The 19,991-nt window shown below is 44.2% G+C and overlaps 1 protein-coding gene across 1 annotated transcript in view; it reads left to right on the forward strand.

Annotated features, from left to right (window-relative positions):
* The window catches only part of LOC119187919 (ATP-dependent DNA/RNA helicase DHX36-like), a 32,890-nt gene extending 13,286 nt beyond the window's left edge, over positions 1-19,604 (forward strand). Inside the window, exons 4-5 of the mRNA XM_075876351.1 lie at positions 10,887-11,097; positions 19,324-19,604. Coding sequence (XP_075732466.1) covers positions 10,887-11,097; positions 19,324-19,338 — 226 coding nt within the window. The 3' untranslated portion in view covers positions 19,339-19,604. The remainder of the gene's footprint in view (positions 1-10,886; positions 11,098-19,323) is intronic.
* Positions 19,605-19,991: the final 387 nt, after the last annotated feature.

The following is a 19,991-nucleotide window of genomic DNA, read 5'->3' on the forward strand; positions in this document are numbered from 1 at the left end:
TTTGGCCTCCAATCCTTGTAGCTACATCATGAATAAGAAGGGTGACAGATAACACCGCTGCCTTATCCCCCATTTTATCTCTGTGGGCTCGAAATCCTGTATTTCCCGTTTTCTAACAACCTTGTTACTTTTATAGGTAGTATCCTTTAAAATATTAGTGACTCCATCTTCCACAGCTAGTGTGTCCAGTATTCCGCACAAGTCCTCTTGAACCACGCTATCGTACGTTCCCTTCATATCCGAAAAGGCTAGTCACAGGGGCTTGTGTTCCTTTTCTGCTATTTTGATGCACTGAGTCAGTGAGAACAGATTGTCTTCCAATCTCCTTTGTTTCCGAAACCCATTCGGCAGTTCCCCCAGTACGCCCTCATTCTTAATCCATGCCTGCAGTCTTTTCTTTGTAATCTGCATCATCAGCCTGTAAACCACTGATGTCAATGTTATAGGACGGTAGTTGTTTATGTCAGCTTTGCCCCCTTTCCTTTATGGATTATGCTCATCCTGGTAAGTTTCCATCCATAGGGACTTCACTAGTGTAGGCGCTAAGTGCTCCTTGCGGAAAAAGCACTGAACCACGAGGAACGTCCCGTCACCATGAGAAAGCGTTTGATGTCACAGGCATCTTTTTAGAGGAGGCATTAAACAGACCTGCTGTGCCGCTTCTTAAAATGAAGGCGAGGTCGGACTCGAAATAGCTGCTGCCGCTGAAACGGCAGTCATCCACGTGAGGAAGAGTTGGCAAAAGTGCATTAAGGGGAGACACTCTTGAATAAACTTTTTTTAATTTCTAAATATAGACACTTGAAAATTTTGTTATATAGTTTTTCATGGAGATATCAAATATGCAATCATTTTTGTGTACCTGCTATAGTTATTGAGTTATTCAATGCACAATCGCAAAAAGTTACATGTTTTGCGGGTACTCTTTCATGTACTTAACTTTTAGTAAAAGCATTGTCTCTGATCTTATTTGACTCTTAGTAGATTGTAAAGTGCAAATTATTATCCAGATATGTCACAGAAATATTGCAACCAAGGAAGAAAAATTGTATTGAATGACTAATTATTTCCAATCTCCCTTAAAACAATAACCTAATATTTTCACAACTAATTCTGGTAGGCATTGCAATTTAATGTAGATATTTACATTCTGCATGTGTTGAAAAATATGCGTGCCAAGTTTCGTTATTATACAATACGTATAAGTGTCTAAAAGGCTGCCCAGAAATTGTGAAATAGTAAAAAAATGAAAATGAGGAAAACAAGTTTGAAAGTTTGGAAAGTTGGCATTTATTAGGACAATATTAGGAATTTATTAGGAAAATTAGGGATGGGAGAATATTCAGAACTGCAAGCATTTTACTAATAGTTTTCTATTTCATTTGATTAAAATTAGAATCTTACTGTTCGAACTTCCCGAAGACCTGCAGTCAAGGCCAGATTGGCCGTGGCTTCTTTAGATTTTACAGTGAAAGTGGTTATGAGACACGAGCAAGAGTCGCGTGTGGTGCTGTAGTTCTAGGCTGCCGCCGCTACCGGTGTCCGGTAAGCAGTTTTGAACGGAAAAAAACCTCAGTAAATAAAAGACCAATGACCAGGGTTCGTAACGGTCCTTGAAAAACCCTTGAATTTCGATATAGCATTTTCAAGGCTTTGAAATTGCTTAAATTTGTTTGAGGTCCGTAAGTCCTTGAATTTCATCAATCTAAGCTCGTTCAGCCATAACCAAGTGTATTTTTTTGTGCACCTGGCAACTATTTGCTCTCTAGCCTACAAACTATCTAAGCCTATCTGTTTCTCTAGCCATATTGCAGTGTTGTAGTACAGTGTACTCTTCTAGTACACCGTAGTTGTGGTAGTGCTTGCGTGGTTCATCAGCAATGATGGAGCTAAGTCTGGCTTTTTTGTGGAGACTACAAGTGTGCACGGATATTTGCAGTCGCATCGCTTATGGTGGAACTATGCCGGGCAAGTGCAAATTCCAGCTGTCTTGCTTATGCATTGCTGCTTATAGAGAGTGTATTGCACAGGATACGTCAAATTGTGTCAGGCTAATACCCCTGTCACACAGACACCCGCGAAGACCATTTAGCTCCCTCGTCCTTACGACAACGAAGATGTGGTCCGTGTCACACGGCCATCCTTATGCAAATGAAAGTAAACGGAGCATTTCGTAAAGGACGTTCAACGATCTCCCTTCACAGCAAAACGAGGTACTCTCATCCCCAGCAGTCTAGAAGCCAGAGAAAAATTTCGAGCACTAAAGGGCCACAGTGAAAAGAATAATACATTTTTGCAATATTCAACGTTCATTTGTTGTAGTACTCATTCACAACGCGTGTTTGTTTATATATATTTCCGCCCACCAGAGTTCACTTACTCTCGACACCGATGCCCTACACACCGTGCCTTGCAAGTCGGGCCGGCCGGCGCCATTGAAAAATATTTCGTCCATGCGTGTGGTTGTGGTCGTCACTGTGTCACTCATGGCTGAAGAACACAGAATGTTCGCTCACGAGGCAAGGAAGCACAAGAACTTTCGTACACGGGCATGTACACAGGCAACAAAACAACTAAACACACAATGTCGCCAGCGTCACCAGCAGCATGTGGAACGCTCCAAGCGGGTGGAACGCTCCAAGCGGTTCGCATGAAGTTTTTTCGAACAGGAATTGCAACAGCAATCTCGAACAGGAAATGGACCAACTCGTGCTCCGCGGCCACGGACTATCGAGCAGCTGCAAAGTAGAAGGCTGCTGGAGCAAACGCGAGCAAAGAAAAATGACGGCTCTGACGTCATACCTTGCTGCAGCGTGGTCACGGGAGAGAAGCAGGCACCCCCTAAGGGTCCCCTGTGTGATGCGGGTTCTTGTTGCTGATTTGTTCCTCCTGGTTGAGCCCCGGAGAGTTTTTCTAATAAGGACAAAGCCGTTTGCTTAACAAACAACACCTAAACATTTACTGCAGAACTGAAGCAAAACTCAAACACAAACTACAAGAAATGAGTAGCTGGCTAAAAGCGGGATTTAGAAGGAAAACAAACATCTAAAGTCCCGAAACTGCCGACGGAAAGTCACAGCTACATGATGCAGTTCTGACGCGGTGATTCGGCGGTGCAGGGAAGAGAGCAAGTTCGATCTCACCAAAACGTTGCTGCTGTAATGGTGGCGACGGCGTGTACCGATGCTCGCTGGCGGCGACGATGGAACGGGACTCGCTCGGTGATGCCTGTGGCGGCCCAGATTCGCCCGATGAGGTGGCTGGTTGCAAGGCTCAGGCCCGTGACCCGAACTGCCGTTGCTGCACCCGCACCGGAATCTGCAGGCCTTGGTCTCGACCGTTGAGGCAGCTCGCCGTCCTTGGAAGGCGTTGTCCGGAGGTCCAGACCGGGTGAAGTCCAGAAGGCTCAGGTCTGCCACCCGACTGCCTGTCTTCAGCTCCCAGCTGTGACCTTCCTCTTGCCTCGTTCACCTCGAACTACTAGCTCTTTTGCCCTTCAGGATTGGCTTCCTCTGGGGCACACTTGTCTCGTCCCGATTGGCCTTTCAAAACTCCGTGGTGATCAGCCATTGGCCCTTGTTTGCTTTATGGTCTTGGATGCTTGCGCTCCACGCTCTCACGTGTACCGGTCCTCGGCGTCGTCGTTGTTCAGGCGACCCAGCACGTGCACTCGGTCATCCTTTAATTTCGCGCACTTTTCAATCATTCACAATTACGCGCACCAGTCGCATCACCATCGCATCACAATGGCCCCCTTTCGAAGAAGTTTTTCCCGTTGAAAAACTGTCGTTCGATGCGCACCACACAAGCTATCACAACACACCGATGGCACCACACTGCTTCTTCGTTGACATGTCTCACGTCGAAACACCGAGTCCACAGAACGTAACATTCAACCAACAACAATAAGAAAAGTTTTTGGCAGCAACTAAGAACAGTACAAATACAGTCATTAACTCCAGTAACAGTCCACCACACAAGCATAACCTTGTAATAATAACACACAGAACATATTCACTGCAACCTACTCATGTAGTCGGCTCCAACATTCTCGGATCCCTTTATATGTTCTACGTGAAAGTTGTACTCTTGCAGTACTAAACTCCACCGCAGAACTCTGCTGTTGAGGTGTTTTGCTCGAGATAAGTACTGCAACGGTTGGTGATCTGTTTGAACCGTGAAATATGTCCCATATAAAAATATGTGGAACTTTTCCACTGCCCACACCAACGCGAGACACTCCCGCTCGATTGTTGAGTAGTTCTGTTCTCGAGGCAGTAGCTGACGACTGGCGTATTTTACCGGGTATAAAACACCGTCGTGCTCTTGCATAAGGACTGCACCGATGCAAGAATCGGAGGCGTCACTGCGGAGTACAAATCCACGTTTGAGATCCGGAGCCTTTAAAATAGGTCCAGACGCCAGAGCTTGCTTTAGTGTTTCGAAAGCTGTCTGCCCTTCAATATTCCAATTGATCTTGTTACTCTCCCTTTTCTTTGTCATCTCTGTCAGAGGCAGTGCCTTCTCAGCGTAGTGAGGGATTAGATCACGATAATATCCTGCCAAGCCAAGAAACGAACGTAGTTGTTTCTTCGTAGTGGGTAATGGGGCTTTGGCGATTTTTATGATCGTGTCCTCTACCGGCTGAATTGTTCCATCTCCCAGTCGATGACCCAGGAACACAATCGACGTCATTCCAATCTCCGATTTCTGGGGCTTAATTTTGAGTCCTGCTTCTCGAATCCTATTCATCAGTTCACTCAGAGTCTGCATGTGTTCCTCCCAGGTTGTCGTAGCGACGAGAACATCATCGATATAATGAACGACGTTCGGGATGCCCTGAAGGAGACGTCTCATTAGCCGGGTAAACACTGCGGACGCTGTTTTGATACCGAATGGCATATAGAGGAAATGGTAGTGTCCCGATTGGGTGGAGAATGCCGTTTTTAGCCGGGATTCTTTGTCCAAGGGCACCTGCCAGTATCCTTTCGTAAGGTCAAACTTGGAGAAGAATTTTCTGGTGCCGATCTCTGTAAACAATACATCCGTTCTCGGAATTGGTTCTGCGTCGGAGACCAACACATCATTGATGCGACGGAAGTCGATGCAAGTACGGTAACTCTTATCGGGCTTCTTCACCAGCACCAATGGTGAGTTGTAAGGTGAGTCGGACCTTTCAATCACTCCGAGTCGCAGCATTTCTCCGACTTCTTTCTCAACTACCTCTTTCATTGCGAATGGTAACGGATATTGTGGAGTGTTGATAGGCTCGGACGTTGTCAGTTTAAGACGACACTCTAACAAGTTTGTCTTGCCGGGGACTTCGGAAAAGACGTCTTTATGGGTGGCTAGGAGCTCGTCAATTTCTTCCCTTTGTCTATTCCTGAGGTTAGGACCAAGCTTGATAGCTTCAGTACCAAAGCCCTCAGTAGCTTTAAAGGTAGGCACTGGCGTGTCTGTCTCTTCCTCTTCCACTACAATGAAAGATGCGGACTGGGGTGATATTTCTGGAGGACGCTCTTCGTAGCGTTTTAACATGTTTATATGGAACAGCTTGGTAGTATGTCCCATATCCAGCCAGTAGTCAGAGTCACCCTTCTTTCCTGTGACCCTGAAAGGTCCTTTCCAATGCATCATAAGCTTGTTTTCCGTCGTGGGAAGTAGTACGAGGGCGCGGTCTCCAACCTTTAGCCGACGCATCCGACTTCCCCGGTCATAGTATTTCTTCTGCGTTGTTTTAGCTCGTGACAGGTTTTCTTGTGCCAACTGCAATGTTTTTTCTAGGCGATCTCTGAGATCCAGGACATACCCATATGTTGTCTTCACTTCCTCGCTTTGATTGTCTCCGGTCCATAATTCTTTAAGTAGACTGAGAGGTCCTCGAACATTTCTACCGTAGATCAGCTCAAAAGGCGAAAATCCCAAGCTGGCTTGCGGGACTTCCCGGTACGCAAACAGGAGTGGGGCTAATAGTCGGTCCCATGTCTTGGGCTCCTCTTGGCACAATTTACGCAACATTTGCTTTAGTGTGCCATTAAATCTCTCCACTAAGCCATTACACATGGGATGATAGGGTGTGGAGCTGAGATGCTTGATCGCCAACAAGTCATTGACCTCTCTCATTAGCTCCGATGTAAAGCATGATGCCTGATCACAAAGTACCTCACGCGGGAACCCGATTCGAGAAAACATCTCTACCAGTGCCTCGGCTACTGTGGCTGAATCGATGGATGGCAGGGCTATTGCATCTGGGTATCTAGTAGCGAAGTCCACTAGTGTTAGTATATATCGATTACCCATGTGTGATATTGGCTTTAAAGGCCCGATAATGTCCACTGCCACTCTTTCGAATGGGGTGTCTATCAAAGGCATTCGACCTAGTGGTGCCTTACCAACTCTGCTCTTGGGGTAGGTTCGTTGGCATGCGTCACAAGAGCGCACGTATCTCCTCACTGCCTCTTGAACTCCTGGCCAGTAAAATGATTGTAGAACACGATCAATCGTTCTTTTTATTCCTTGATGCCCCGACATCAGGGTTTCATGCGCCAAAGTAAGCACTTGGCTGCGCAATCTTTGGGGCACTACTACTTGTTGAATCACCTTACCAGATGGTAGGTGATAATAGCGGTATAGCAGCCCCTTTTCTATCTCGAACGAATAGGACTTTGATCCTCCCTGTAGCCCTTGACCTACTTTACTCCTGCAAGAATCTAGGGTCTTGTCCTGTTTTTGAGCGGCACTAAGATCCTTTCGGGTCGTCTTCAAGGTGGGTACATCGATTTCAGAGGAGATTGACCGTTGCTCTCGGATTTTGATACCAACCACTGAAGACTTCAGGGTACCATCCTCTCTATCTGCTCCTTTTCCACTCGCTATATAGTTGGGGTAGGTTTTTACCGGAATCCTTTCCTCCCACTTGGTATCGGGGTCATGGACTTCACGTGAACCTGGTACATTTCCGACGATAAGGTCGTAGAGTGGGTTTGTCATGCATTTGACAATAGATGTACCAGAAAAATAAGGTGAATGAATTTCCACCTCCGCCTCAGGAACGATGATGCTACTGCCATCGGCTAAGAATAGCGTAGCGGTAGTACCTATGAGGGCTTCATCGGGTACCAGAGAACGACGCACCACCAGTGTATTGCTACCCGTATCCCGCAACACTGAGACGGTTCGGCCAAAGATTCGGCCCTGTAACACGGGCATTTTGTGTGTGGCAAACTTCGGGTGAGTATTCACGGCGCCCGCCATGTCCTCTTCTTTGTCCGGTGAAAGCTTCACTTCCGTTGAGTGCTCCTCTGGCGACAAAAGACATGACGTCTTGTTGGCTGAACCGTTCTTCTTTGAGCAAGTTTTGGAATCATGCCCCGCCTTCTGACAATATCCACAGAAAGGTTGTTTTGGCCTTGATCGGCACTCCGATGCCCTGTGACCCATTTTGCCACATACAAAACAACGTACTGCTCCTCTCTCCGAGTAACTACCACTTTTTTCCGTATTGCTTTTAGATTCCACTTTTTCTCGGAAAACTAACAGGTTGACTTGCCTCTGAGCTTCTAAAAAGTTATCTGAGGCCTCGGCCATGTCCTCTAGCTTGTTGAAGTTCTTTTCTCGCAGGAAAAGTGCCAAACGGTGATGACAGTTTCTTAAGAACTGTTCTGTAACTATCAAGTTACGAAGAGCCGAATATTCTTTTCCGGTCCTCGACATTTCGACCCAACGATCGAAAAAACTCAGTAGCCTAGTTGCGTACTGCTTGCCTGTTTCGCCGTCCTGTGGCTTGCTTTGTCGGAACTTTTCCCGATACCCTTCGGCCGTAAAACGGAAACGCTGGAGCAACGCCAACTTGGCTTTATCATAATCGAGTGAATCCTCCGGCGAAAGTCTTCCAAACACCTTTAAGGCTTCTCCGCTCAAACATAAACTTAAAGCTGTGGCCCATTTGTCCCTAGGCCATTCTTGACCGATGGCGACTCTCTCGAACCTTTTTAAATAGGCGTCCAAGTCGTCCCGGCTTTCATTAAATCCCGGTATCAACTTATGAGGATTCACGCTGCATGAAACACTCCTTTCTTGTGCTGAGCCTGGTGCTGAGTCAACAGTTCTTGTCTCTACACGGCTATTCTCAGCTTCGGCAAGTCTAAGACGCAGTTGCAGGTTTTGGTTCTCTAATTCCAGCTGCTCCTTCTTTGCGCGTGTCTCCAGTTCGAGCTGTTTTTCTTTTTCGCGCGTCTCGAGCTCAAGCTGCTCCTTCTTGGCCTGCGTCTCCCGTTCCAACTGTTCCTTTCGAGCTTCTCGTTCCGCAGCCCGTTCCTCTCGTGCTCGTGCCTCCTTCTCCTCGTACCATGCTTTAAAATCCGCCCCATCAATTCCCATGCGATCCGCCAAGGCCATTAGCTCTCGCATATTCGACATGATGTCAACCGCGTCAATAAATGAAGGTGTCAAACCAACGGCTTTGTCCTGTCGCTGCGGACGCCAGTTTGTGATGCGGGTTCTTGTTGCTGATTTGTTCCTCCTGGTTGAGCCCCGGAGAGTTTTTCTAATAAGGACAAAGCCGTTTGCTTAACAAACAACACCTAAACATTTACTGCAGAACTGAAGCAAAACTCAAACACAAACTACAAGAAATGAGTAGCTGGCTAAAAGCGGGATTTAGAAGGAAAACAAACATCTAAAGTCCCGAAACTGCCGACGGAAAGTCACAGCTACATGATGCAGTTCTGACGCGGTGATTCGGCGGTGCAGGGAAGAGAGCAAGTTCGATCTCACCAAAACGTTGCTGCTGTAATGGTGGCGACGGCGTGTACCGATGCTCGCTGGCGGCGACGATGGAACGGGACTCGCTCGGTGATGCCTGTGGCGGCCCAGATTCGCCCGATGAGGTGGCTGGTTGCAAGGCTCAGGCCCGTGACCCGAACTGCCGTTGCTGCACCCGCACCGGAATCTGCAGGCCTTGGTCTCGACCGTTGAGGCAGCTCGCCGTCCTTGGAAGGCGTTGTCCGGAGGTCCAGACCGGGTGAAGTCCAGAAGGCTCAGGTCTGCCACCCGACTGCCTGTCTTCAGCTCCCAGCTGTGACCTTCCTCTTGCCTCGTTCACCTCGAACTACTAGCTCTTTTGCCCTTCAGGATTGGCTTCCTCTGGGGCACACTTGTCTCGTCCCGATTGGCCTTTCAAAACTCCGTGGTGATCAGCCATTGGCCCTTGTTTGCTTTATGGTCTTGGATGCTTGCGCTCCACGCTCTCACGTGTACCGGTCCTCGGCGTCGTCGTTGTTCAGGCGACCCAGCACGTGCACTCGGTCATCCTTTAATTTCGCGCACTTTTCAATCATTCACAATTACGCGCACCAGTCGCATCACCATCGCATCACACCCTGATGGTTTCAATAGCGCGATGGAGTTAATGGCGCAAGCACACTTCAAAATTGATTTAAAGTACCTTCCTAGCTATGTGCGCTGTTGATATTTTGCAGATGATCTACGCATATTCACGGGAATCGATATCACAGGATTTATCTCAGCCGTGAACATTTGTCAGCCCCCCTTTATTGTCTTAATTATGAAACGTTTGAACAAAAAAAGTTTATTTTTTAGCTCTAAATAGCAACGTTTATTATATTCTGACATTAAATTATGTACAAAACAACTTCAATGCATACTTTAAGGTATTGTGCAACTTCTCCACTTTCCACAGAAGCAAGGACCTTGTATCAAAAAGCGTACTCTAAAACTAGGTAACATGTCGTGTGGCACATCTTCGATGCGTGCACACCAAATAAACAAATTTGTTGACGGTGAAACTTGCGTTACCCAGGCAAGAACAAACAGAGAAGTGAGAGCTGTTGCACGTGCTTCGCACTCTCAGCCATCAGCTATGAATGAGTTGGTTCTGGTATAAAATACCTTTTATAAGACGGTGCGAGATTTCTCATGCTGAAAGCTACGTTCCCCGTGAGTACTTGACAGCCGGCATTAAAAGTGGCACGCATTTCGTTTATGGAAAGTATTTTAGTAACCTGTCATTTGCTGGTGACATCGCTTCTATGAGTAGCTCAGGGGACGAATTACAGCTCACTGGACACGGAAAGCAGAAGAGTAGGTGTGAAAATTAATATGCACTAAATTAAAGTACTAATATGCAACAGTCTCGGCAGAAAATAGCACTTTGCGATAGGTGGAGAGATGCTGGAAGTTGTAAAGAAATATGTCTACTTAGTACAGGGAGCCTAAGCATGAGAGTTAAATAACTAGACGAATAAAGATGGGGTGCATCACATTCGGCAAGCATTCTCAAATCATGAATGATAATCTGCCACTAACCCTCAACAAGAACTTATATAACAATTGCATCTTGCCGGTACCATTACTTTCGAAGCAAAAATCTGGAGGCTTACGAAGAGGGCTCAGCCTAAATTGAGAAAGACGCAGCGAACGATGGAAAGGAAAATGATAAGTGTAATAGAGACAAGAAGAGAGCAGAGTGGGTCAGGCAACAAACCGAGGTTAAGGATATAATAGTTTAATATAAGAAGAAGAGGTGGACCTGTGCCGGGTGTGTATACCACGTAGGCAGGATAACCGCTGCTATTAAGGCTAACTGCCTGAATTCCCAGAGAAAACAAACGCACGAAGGGGAGACAGAAAGTTAAGAGGGCCAATGAAATTAACAAGTTCGCAAGTATAACGTGGCAACGGAAAACCGAAGATCGTGTTGATTGGGGGATTATGGGAGAAGCATTTGCCCTGCAATTGGCGTAGACAGGCCGATGATGATGATGATGAGGCATTTTGTGACTTGCTTGCTTGAAATTTTTCGGTATGTCGTGAATTCCCGATGATCGGCACACAAAAAACACTGGTCACGCATTCTCACACTGCAGGAAAGAAATACTGAGTGCCGTCAGTCGCAAGCGAGTGGTTGTGATCTGCGGCGAAACGGGGTCAGGCAAGACCACGCAAGTGCCCCAGTTCATCTTCGAGCATTGGGTGCGCGAGGGAATGGGCTCCCGCTGCCACATTGTGATCACCCAGCCGAGGAGATTCGCCGCTGTATCCGTGGTGAAGTGGGTAGCTACTGAGCGAAGAGACAAGGTCAGTAAGCTTGTACTTTGCTCCTATTAAAAGCTTGTTAAGGGGACATGATCCTTAAAATATTTTTTTATTTTCTTGATTAATTTTGTGGAAACTTATAGTTTATCTACATTTGGTGTGCTGTTTTCATATAGCCTCTGACCTCATTTTAACAAAGTAACATCTGCCACAAAAATACTTTGTTATATCAGAAAATTCGTTTTAAATAATTATTCATGTAACTGTATCAATGGCAAAGCTATTGGTCACCTACTTCATTATTACCCATAATTTGTTGTAGGCGAATTGTTGTATTGAGGTTTTAGTCTATGCAATAATTTTTCTAATGTAATGTATAGTTTTTTAAAATTCAGGATATTTTGTCTGTCTTTTGGGGTGGCTTTAAAACATTACCTTTTGTTGCACTGGACACAGTTCTGATTCCAGATTATTGTGATATGCCGATGTACTCTGCAACTCTTTCGCTTTAAGAAAAAAAAATTGCTCCCCAAAAAGTGCATGAATTAATTTACAGTTTGAAAACTACTTATTGTAAAAATAATTGCATATTTGAAATCAGCACACAGATATACATAAACTCACAAAGTTTCACCTAAATAAATCAAGAAATAAAAAAAAAAAATATTTTTACGAGCATTGTCACCCCGTAAAGGGATGTTGATCTCTTTAATTAACTCTTTGAACCTTGACCTACAAAGAACTGTTTTAAGTTTATGGAACATTATTTGAAGTCATTCAATATAGTTAAACCCGTTAATGAGAGCATTTCATAATGAGATGACAGAGAAGTGACATACACTCAAACCTTTTTTAACATAGTTGCGCCTTACAGGAAAATAAGTATGTTATATAAAAAAATTCGTTATAAATGTATATATCGCAAGGAATTTTTTGAAAATTTCGTTATAACCAATACTTACACCGAGGTTAAAGTGTAGACGCCTAGAAGAAGCGTATCTTGGAATGTCATCCTAGGACAGTTCTCAGCAGGAGCATGTAATCCGAGAGTCTGAGGGTTTTTTTTTTTATTCAAAGGTGGCTTGAAAAACCAAAGGTCCATAACACTTTTTGCCAATTAGTATTACAGGATGCTTGCACAAATAAATGTCATTTGACGTATAATGCTGGCATGATCTGGTGCATATGAGTGAACCTGATTTAGGAAACTTTCTGGTTTAAGAAGATTTGATTAGGTGGCATAAAAATCCACGATGTTTTAACAAGGCAGTGCAAAATATTGACAAAGTTGTGTTGCGCTGTGTGTTATTGCTCGGACCTAAATGTAACGAATGTGGATATGCAGAATGATCTATTTAAACTAAGTAAATGAAAAATAGACCTTCATAGATCCAGTGTTACTAATACACATGTATGGCATATTTTCGCACATACATTTGTGCTGTATTTCCAGGTTAACTGTTAAAGTTTTAAAGATATTGTCTGTAGAAATTTTGGTTTCGGCTTCGTTGGTTGTGAACGAAAAATAGAGATAGATACCAATAGACAAAGGACTTTGCCCTATGGGGAATCAAACCCAGGTCTTCTGCTTGGCTAGCATGTGTTCCACCACAGAGCCATGCTTGGGCTTAAAACTGTTTCGGAGGGACAAAAAAACAACAACCTTATAATACGAATGTTGCAGAGTGTCGGGAGTTGTTTTAGTGCATATAATAATGCGTGGCAGAAGACTAATATTGCACAAGGTTTGAAAACATGTTGATTGCGCAATGACTTCAAAGCAATCATTTTGTGTCTGTCTATCTATTTTAACTCTTTCCGGCATGGTGGTCACCCCATGTAACCACCTTTTCTTCATTTTTTTCTCTTGAAGTACGCGGGTCCCGCATATCAACGTTCAAACAGTGTGCCGGTTGAAGCTTTTGATATTACAACAGAGATGGCGCTACTTTCCTCGGCGGCGGATGTCACGTGTTATTTTTGTTTTCTTCCGGCTGGTCTCGACTCGAGCACGCGATACGCGATGGACTCGAGAGTTTTTTATGGAAAGAAAGGTAAGTCCTTTTTGTAGTGAATTAATATAACAGGATAGAGTGTTGTAGAAGTTGCCTATACTACGGAAAGTAGAATTGAAGTGCTGCGCTCATTTATTCGAGAGCGCTTTGTTGCTGAAGTTTGTGGTCCCCTAGGGTAACCACCATGCATGAAGGGTCTGGACGGCCGGCAATATATGATTTGTTCTTGGTGTTTCAGCGGAAGACTGTCGAAATACCATCGGATTCGGACAGTTTCGCAGGAGGTGACGACTTCAGTGACAGTGACCCTGAGTATGAAGTAAATGATAAAGCTGTCAAAACGAGCAAACAGAGACTTGAGGCAAGAAAAGCCATCTCTGCAGTGTGCGAGTCTTCCGATACAGAGAGCGAACAAGATGACGTTCCTGTCATGACTGCGAAGGTACCTGTGTGGAGTCCTTCCTATAAAATGTTGCCACCGCTGGACTTTCTATTATGTAGTGGGGTGCCACTTTCTATCCAAAACGTAGAGAAAACAAGTCCTTATGACATCTTCAGCTTATTCTGGACGCCGTCCTTGATGGAGTTGCTGGCATTTCAAACAAATCTTTACGCTCAGCAGCAGGGCAAGCCATACACACCCACCACATTGGAAGAAATGCGTTCCTTCTTGGGGCTCAATCTCCTGATGGGGATCAAAAAAAGTCCAAGTTACCGGGATTACTGGTCTACTGCGCCTGACTTGCATGATCCTTTCATTTCGAAAGTTATGCCTGTCAACAGATTCGGCTGGCTTTTATCACACCTGCATCTGAATGATAATATCTTGCAGCCAGCGAGGGATCACCCCAACTTTGACAAGTTGTACAAAGTCCGTCCACTCCTCACTGAACTATCGAAAACATTTGCGGAAAATTACTTGCCCACCGAGCTGCTCGCCATCGATGAATCTATGATAAAGTTCAAGGGAAGGAGCTCGCTGAAGCAGTATATGCCAAAGAAGCCTGTGAAGCGTGGCTACAAGGTGTGGATGCTTTGTGCCAGCAGTGGCTATAATCTAAAATTTGATATTTACACTGGTAAATCTGAGAACGGTGTTCAGAAGGAGCTAGGTGCACAAGTTGTGAGGAAGTTATGTCATGACCTTGTGGGCCAGCAGCATCGTGTTTTTTTCGATAATTACTTTACGAGCTACCACCTCCTGAAAGACCTTCTGCACGATGGCATTTACGCATGTGGGACAGTGAATTCCAGTAGAAAGAACTTGCCATGCTTGCAGGCTGACAAATAGATGAAAAGAGGCGACACAGACTGGAGTGTCAGCGACGACGGCCTTTGCTGTCTAAAATGGAAGGACAAGAGGACTGTTTATTTGCTAACAAATTTTCATGACCCTTCCAATGAAGTTGAAGTGGACAGGAAAAACAAGGATGGGACATTGAGCAAAGTGTCCTGTCTTGCGGCTTTGCAAGACTACAACCATAATATGAATTTTGTAGACAAATTTGATCGGCGCAAAGGGCAATATGAAATAGACAGAAAATCACGGAAGTGGTGGCACAGAATCTTTTTCCACCTACTGGATTGCTGCGTTGTGAATGCTTTTTTGATACACTGTGAACTTGAAGGAGTGGAGCACTTTACCATAAAAGATTTCCGGAGAAGTGTGACGACATCTCTCACAGCGGAAGCCCAGGTTTGTAAGAGGGGCACATTATCAAGCGCAAACAACACAGTGCAGATTAAAAAGTCTAAGCCACATGTGGATACGGCCATACGTCTAACACACAGCAAGCATCAGCCAAAGAGATGCACGAAGCGCAGGTGTGGTATGTGCAGCACGAAATCGCAGCCTTCGAGAACGACATGGATGTGCGAGACGTGCAACGTCCCATTGTGCCTGAGGGGAAACAAGGACTGTTTTGCAGCGTTCCACCGAAAGTGACTGTAGACACTTGCTGCACGGTGGTCACCTCAGGTGACCACCTCATTTCTTTTAGACCATAGTGCCATTTTTTTTGCCGTGTTATAAAAGTCATTTTTGGACGAAGGCTAATCTATAGACGCTGTAGACACTTGCTCCACGGTGGTCACCTCAGGTGACCACCTCATTTCTTTTAGACCAATGTGCCAATTTTTTTTGCCGTGTTATAAAAGTCATTTTTGGACGAAGGCTAATCTATATTTTCAATAAAATATTGTTTCCCTCCAATAATAAAGTTCTGTGCATGAAAGAGTTAAGGCACTTAGAGATGCTCTGAAACACCGATATAACGAACCCGGATATAACATAACAAAGTAAATGAAGACTGGTCTTGCGCTAAATATCGTTTTACGAATATAACTTTATAATGTATTTTTGGATATAACGAACCTATTTTTGAGTAAGATGCAACTTAGTTATAATGAGGTTTGAGTGTAAGTAATTATCATCAGCAACAGCGTCAACAGTGTTCAAGTGTGTGCGTTGCCTTCTGGACACGTAGTGCGTGCTTCGAAGATTCGGAAAAAAAGAGCTAGGGTGTGGTTGGCTCTTTGCAGCTCTACTTGCAGTAATCGGTCTAGAATAGTTGTAAATGGTGAGTGTTACATGCACAGACATTCTTTTCTCGCGCCACGTTTCAATGAATACTAAGAGCAAATGGATTTTTCCCGTATTAGTAAAGTACAATTTTACATCCCAGAAACACAGTCCTACCATGACACGACGCTTTGTGAGAAAATGCGTGAAAAGGAAATGGGGGTGGCGACGCCACTTTGAGATTTCCACACCAAACACCGTGACATAAGAAATTTTGAAGGCATCTACTTGGTTCTACTTAGTTTCCGGTCAGTAAGAACGAAGTACAGTCGACTCTCATTTATTCAAACTTGAAGGGACCTCTGAATCAAGAAGTTTGAATTATCAAAAGTTTTCAGATAGATGGCGCTTGGTGTGGTGACACTACAAATTATGATTAGGCATTGATTTTATCACATCCAAAGATTTTTCAAGTATTTTAAAGCCTAACTACACGCAATGAACTGAAAGCAGATGTGTGAGGTCCACAATTTTATCGACTATTTACTGATGATCATACCTTTTAAAGAAACTGCTTCTTTGCTACAGGTGTATGCCCTCAGCACAAAGCTCTCTATACCAGTTAAGAAGCACCACGGTTTACCATGCGTTTGTGTGCTTTGCCTCAAACACATGTTACTAGTAAAGCCATTTTCTTGAAGGCTTGAGGTGCCTATTTTTCATTTTTATACTGCCAAGATTATATACGCCCGCTAATTTTTAACCAGTAGTTGAAAGCAGCAGACAATTTCTGTTATGGAAATGTAAAAAGTTTGAATTAACGAAATGATAGAGTTTGAATTAACAGGCTTTTAAATACATTGAAAAAATAGAGGGCTAACCAAAAAATTGAATTTTGTTTGAATTAACTCACGGAGTAAGATAATAAAGGAGCGCCGACTCCGTTGCCACTCCACGCTTTCTCATGGGACACATCATGCAACGCGTACGCGGTAGTATAACTCATTCCTTTGCTCTTCTCCTTCGCTCCTCTTACTGCTTTCGCACATGCTTCTTCCTCTCTCGGTGCGTATCATAATGCGTAGTGCCACCTGTACATCTGCACTAATGAGTGCATGGGCGAACTGGCGGAAACCAAAAGCAGCGGCAGCAGGGAGCAGCGAGCACGGAGCGTGTATAAAAAAAAAAAAAAACGTATATATTGTCACGGGGTCGTGACGTGGCCGAAGACAGGAGACTTTGTGTTGGAATTCAACTGTTTATTTACCTGTGCCCGATAAACGGAAAGTCCGATTACAGTAGCAGTCTTAGACTGATAGCGGCGAACGGAGCGTCGGCCGTCGATCGACTAGTGACAAGCAGCGAAGCTCATCAGCATTTATACTCTTGCCGTCTAATGTTCTAGCGTTATCGCTGGCGGTGGCGTAGGTTCCAGAATAATCTGTACAGTTTGCAGAGTAGACGTGATATAATCAAAATGATCTACTACAGTCCGGAAGCTTCTCGAAAACTGCAAGCGTGGTTGGCGCTGAGAATTGTGTAGTGCTTTGGAACGATAACAAAACTAGGGAAAGGGAACGTGGCAATATGCATACTCATAATGAATTACGAAATAAAAACATCATACCACTTTGTTACACTTGTGCAAAACACTCGTACAGAACTTTAGACAAAGCAGACGAAAAATTCTGCGGAAAAAGTATAAAACAGAATTTTTCTGTCCGCCTCATGTCTTCTTGTATTGGTGGGATGAATGCCGAAAACACTGGTGGGTGCAGGTGAAAATCAAGAACTGAAGCAGTGTGCGGTTTTGGCAGGCTTCAGCAAGTTTGGTTATGGTCATTTTAGGCATGTGCACAATTTTTTGTTCTTGTGAGCTCCCGTGGACGTCGTGGTAGCGTTTCTCTGCCGTTTGCAGGCAGGCATGCAGGCGATCGAACACGCCGCCAGTTTAAACACGTGAGAAAAAAAAAAAAGCGATAATTGGTCTCTGGCGCAATACAAAGCTGCCTCAAGTACATAAAATACAAATTCTAGTTTAACGTGTTTGTTTTTAAGCAAAATGATTCTACGTGCGACAATTTCTTGTCCTACCAATAGATTGTCAAGATTGACCACATTCGGTGTTGGGTGACGCTAGTGGTCAGTTTTTATCGACTTTCAACATCATGTTAAAATTATGATATCTTTTTTCTGCCACAAAAGCATGCTTGTTGCCGCCAATGTGATCATCTTTTCATCGGTGCCAGAATCAGAAAAATTTTTCCGAGCGGCAGACAGTCCTTTTAAAAGGTAGCATAAAAAGCGAAATATATATGGAAAAGTAATTTACTTGCTTGTTTTTTATTCTTATGGCCGTCGGGTTCAAAATTCAGTTTTTGTCGCACACCTCTGAAATGCGAACATACAGCTGTTTTGTCAAACGGACTCTGTTCTGTTGCAATTTTCAACATATCATGTTTCAGTTTGTGTCGTGTGAAATGCTGCTAGGATAGAATAGATAACCTCTTTAGGTATGAAAACTAGAATTATTTGTCCTAAGTGCGTAGGACTAAAAGGGCCCTGTTTGTTGTCCATCCACTGTCTTACGTTGCTTGGCCGTGCAGTCGTCAACACAAGTCTAACACAAGGCTAACATTGCTTAAAGGGATACTAAAGAGCAAAGTGATTCTTCGCATATTAGTACTCTTACTGTGTCTTGATGCTTAGTAAGTGAGAAAACGCGTGAAAAGAAAACTTAGTTGGCGACCCCACCTTAGATTCTCACACCAAACACTGTGATGTAGGAAATTTCTAACGCATATACTCGGTACTATGCAGCTTTTTGTCGATAAAAATGAAGTACATTGTAATCTGTGGGTGCCATTGACTAAGTGTATGAAGTTTCAGAAAACTTCGAGCTAAAGCCACCTAAATACTGAAAATAGATATTGAAATTTATTACATGTGCAAAGATCTTGGCACGAAATTTCAAAATGAAACTTCACCCTTGATATTCTGCCAATAAGAAACTTATGATAGGGAAATATGTGGCATTAGAGTTATCAGAGTGCACTTTGTAAATCTAGAGGAAGTCGATTGTTCCTCTGTAGTGTCTGACCCTTTAAGACCAGTGCACAATAAACTATCTAGGTTTAAAATTATGTAGCCTATGGAAATAACCAGGAAGCATCGTGAATAATGTTTATAGGACATTTGGCTGAGACCTGTGCCGCATAATAGAGGGCGCCACCGTCTCTGCATGTGCATAATTGCCAAGGGAATCGCTGGGTTGCCTGTGTGTTGTGCACTCGCTCAGATTCCGCGCTAGTAAAGCTGCATTAGGCGGAGGATTTTGAACTACGCCAAAAGCTGCCCAAGAATTCTGTTCGCAATTGCGCATGATTTGGCACAGGATATTTGCTTCTAGCATTGCCGCGAGCCAGGTAGCTGATTGCTGGGGCCGTGTTTTGTCGATTGCGACAGCAAATATTCGGCATTACTACATTCAAACAACGATATAACGAATCTGGATAAAACAAAATACTGGTTATAGTGAAGTAAATGCAGATATACTCAATATAGTGTTGGGCATATAGCTATATAATGATTTTTTGGATATAATAACTTTATTTCGGTAAGATCCAACTTTTTTTATAAGGAGGTTTGAATGATATCAATTGTGACTACAATCAAACTGTAGCCACATTTTTTACCAGGCGTCCTCACTCCTGCCTCGTCCTGCCTTTTCAGATGTGCACCAAGTGATCCTCTACCAACATTGCCGAGAAGTCCATCATCATCAAAGATGTGACTTATGTAGTGGACACGGGCATGCACCGTGGGCAGAGGTTCAAGCCGTCCATGGGTGGGAGCCTTCTCGGCACGCTCCCGACCTCCCAGGCCAGTGTCCAGCAACGGCCAAGTCGTGCGGGACGCGAGTTGCCTGTTTTTGAATGTTAATAAGTAGACAGTATTAATTGTCGAAAGCATTGTATTGGGTGTATTATTATTAAAACCACTTTCATGTAGGCTTTATTGTTTCAGATTTACTTTCATAATGGTGATCAATGTATCTATGTGACGGGAATCGTTAGTTTCGTGTTTTGTTTGCGATACAGTTAAATTTTTTGTTTCCTTTGCTAATCCTAAACAAAATGTGCTTCAGCCCAATACGTTGGTCACTGAAGTGGCTGGATTGCATTCGAAGTGGCTGGAATGCCTCTCATAAAACAATCTTGTGTTGCTTTTTGAGCGTGCGCAGACCATGGACCTCCATGGCACAGACTGAGTGGCACGAAGAATTTCCGTCTGTATAGCCCGTCGCATGTAAATGACGTGTGTGGTTTTATTAATTACCACATGTTCAAAAGTATAAACTGCTGAATGGTGAGTGTGAAGTCCCCGGAAGACCTCGACGC

This window comes from Rhipicephalus microplus, chromosome X (assembly GCF_043290135.1).
Source record: "Rhipicephalus microplus isolate Deutch F79 chromosome X, USDA_Rmic, whole genome shotgun sequence".
NCBI classification, from domain to species: domain Eukaryota; kingdom Metazoa; phylum Arthropoda; class Arachnida; order Ixodida; family Ixodidae; genus Rhipicephalus; species Rhipicephalus microplus.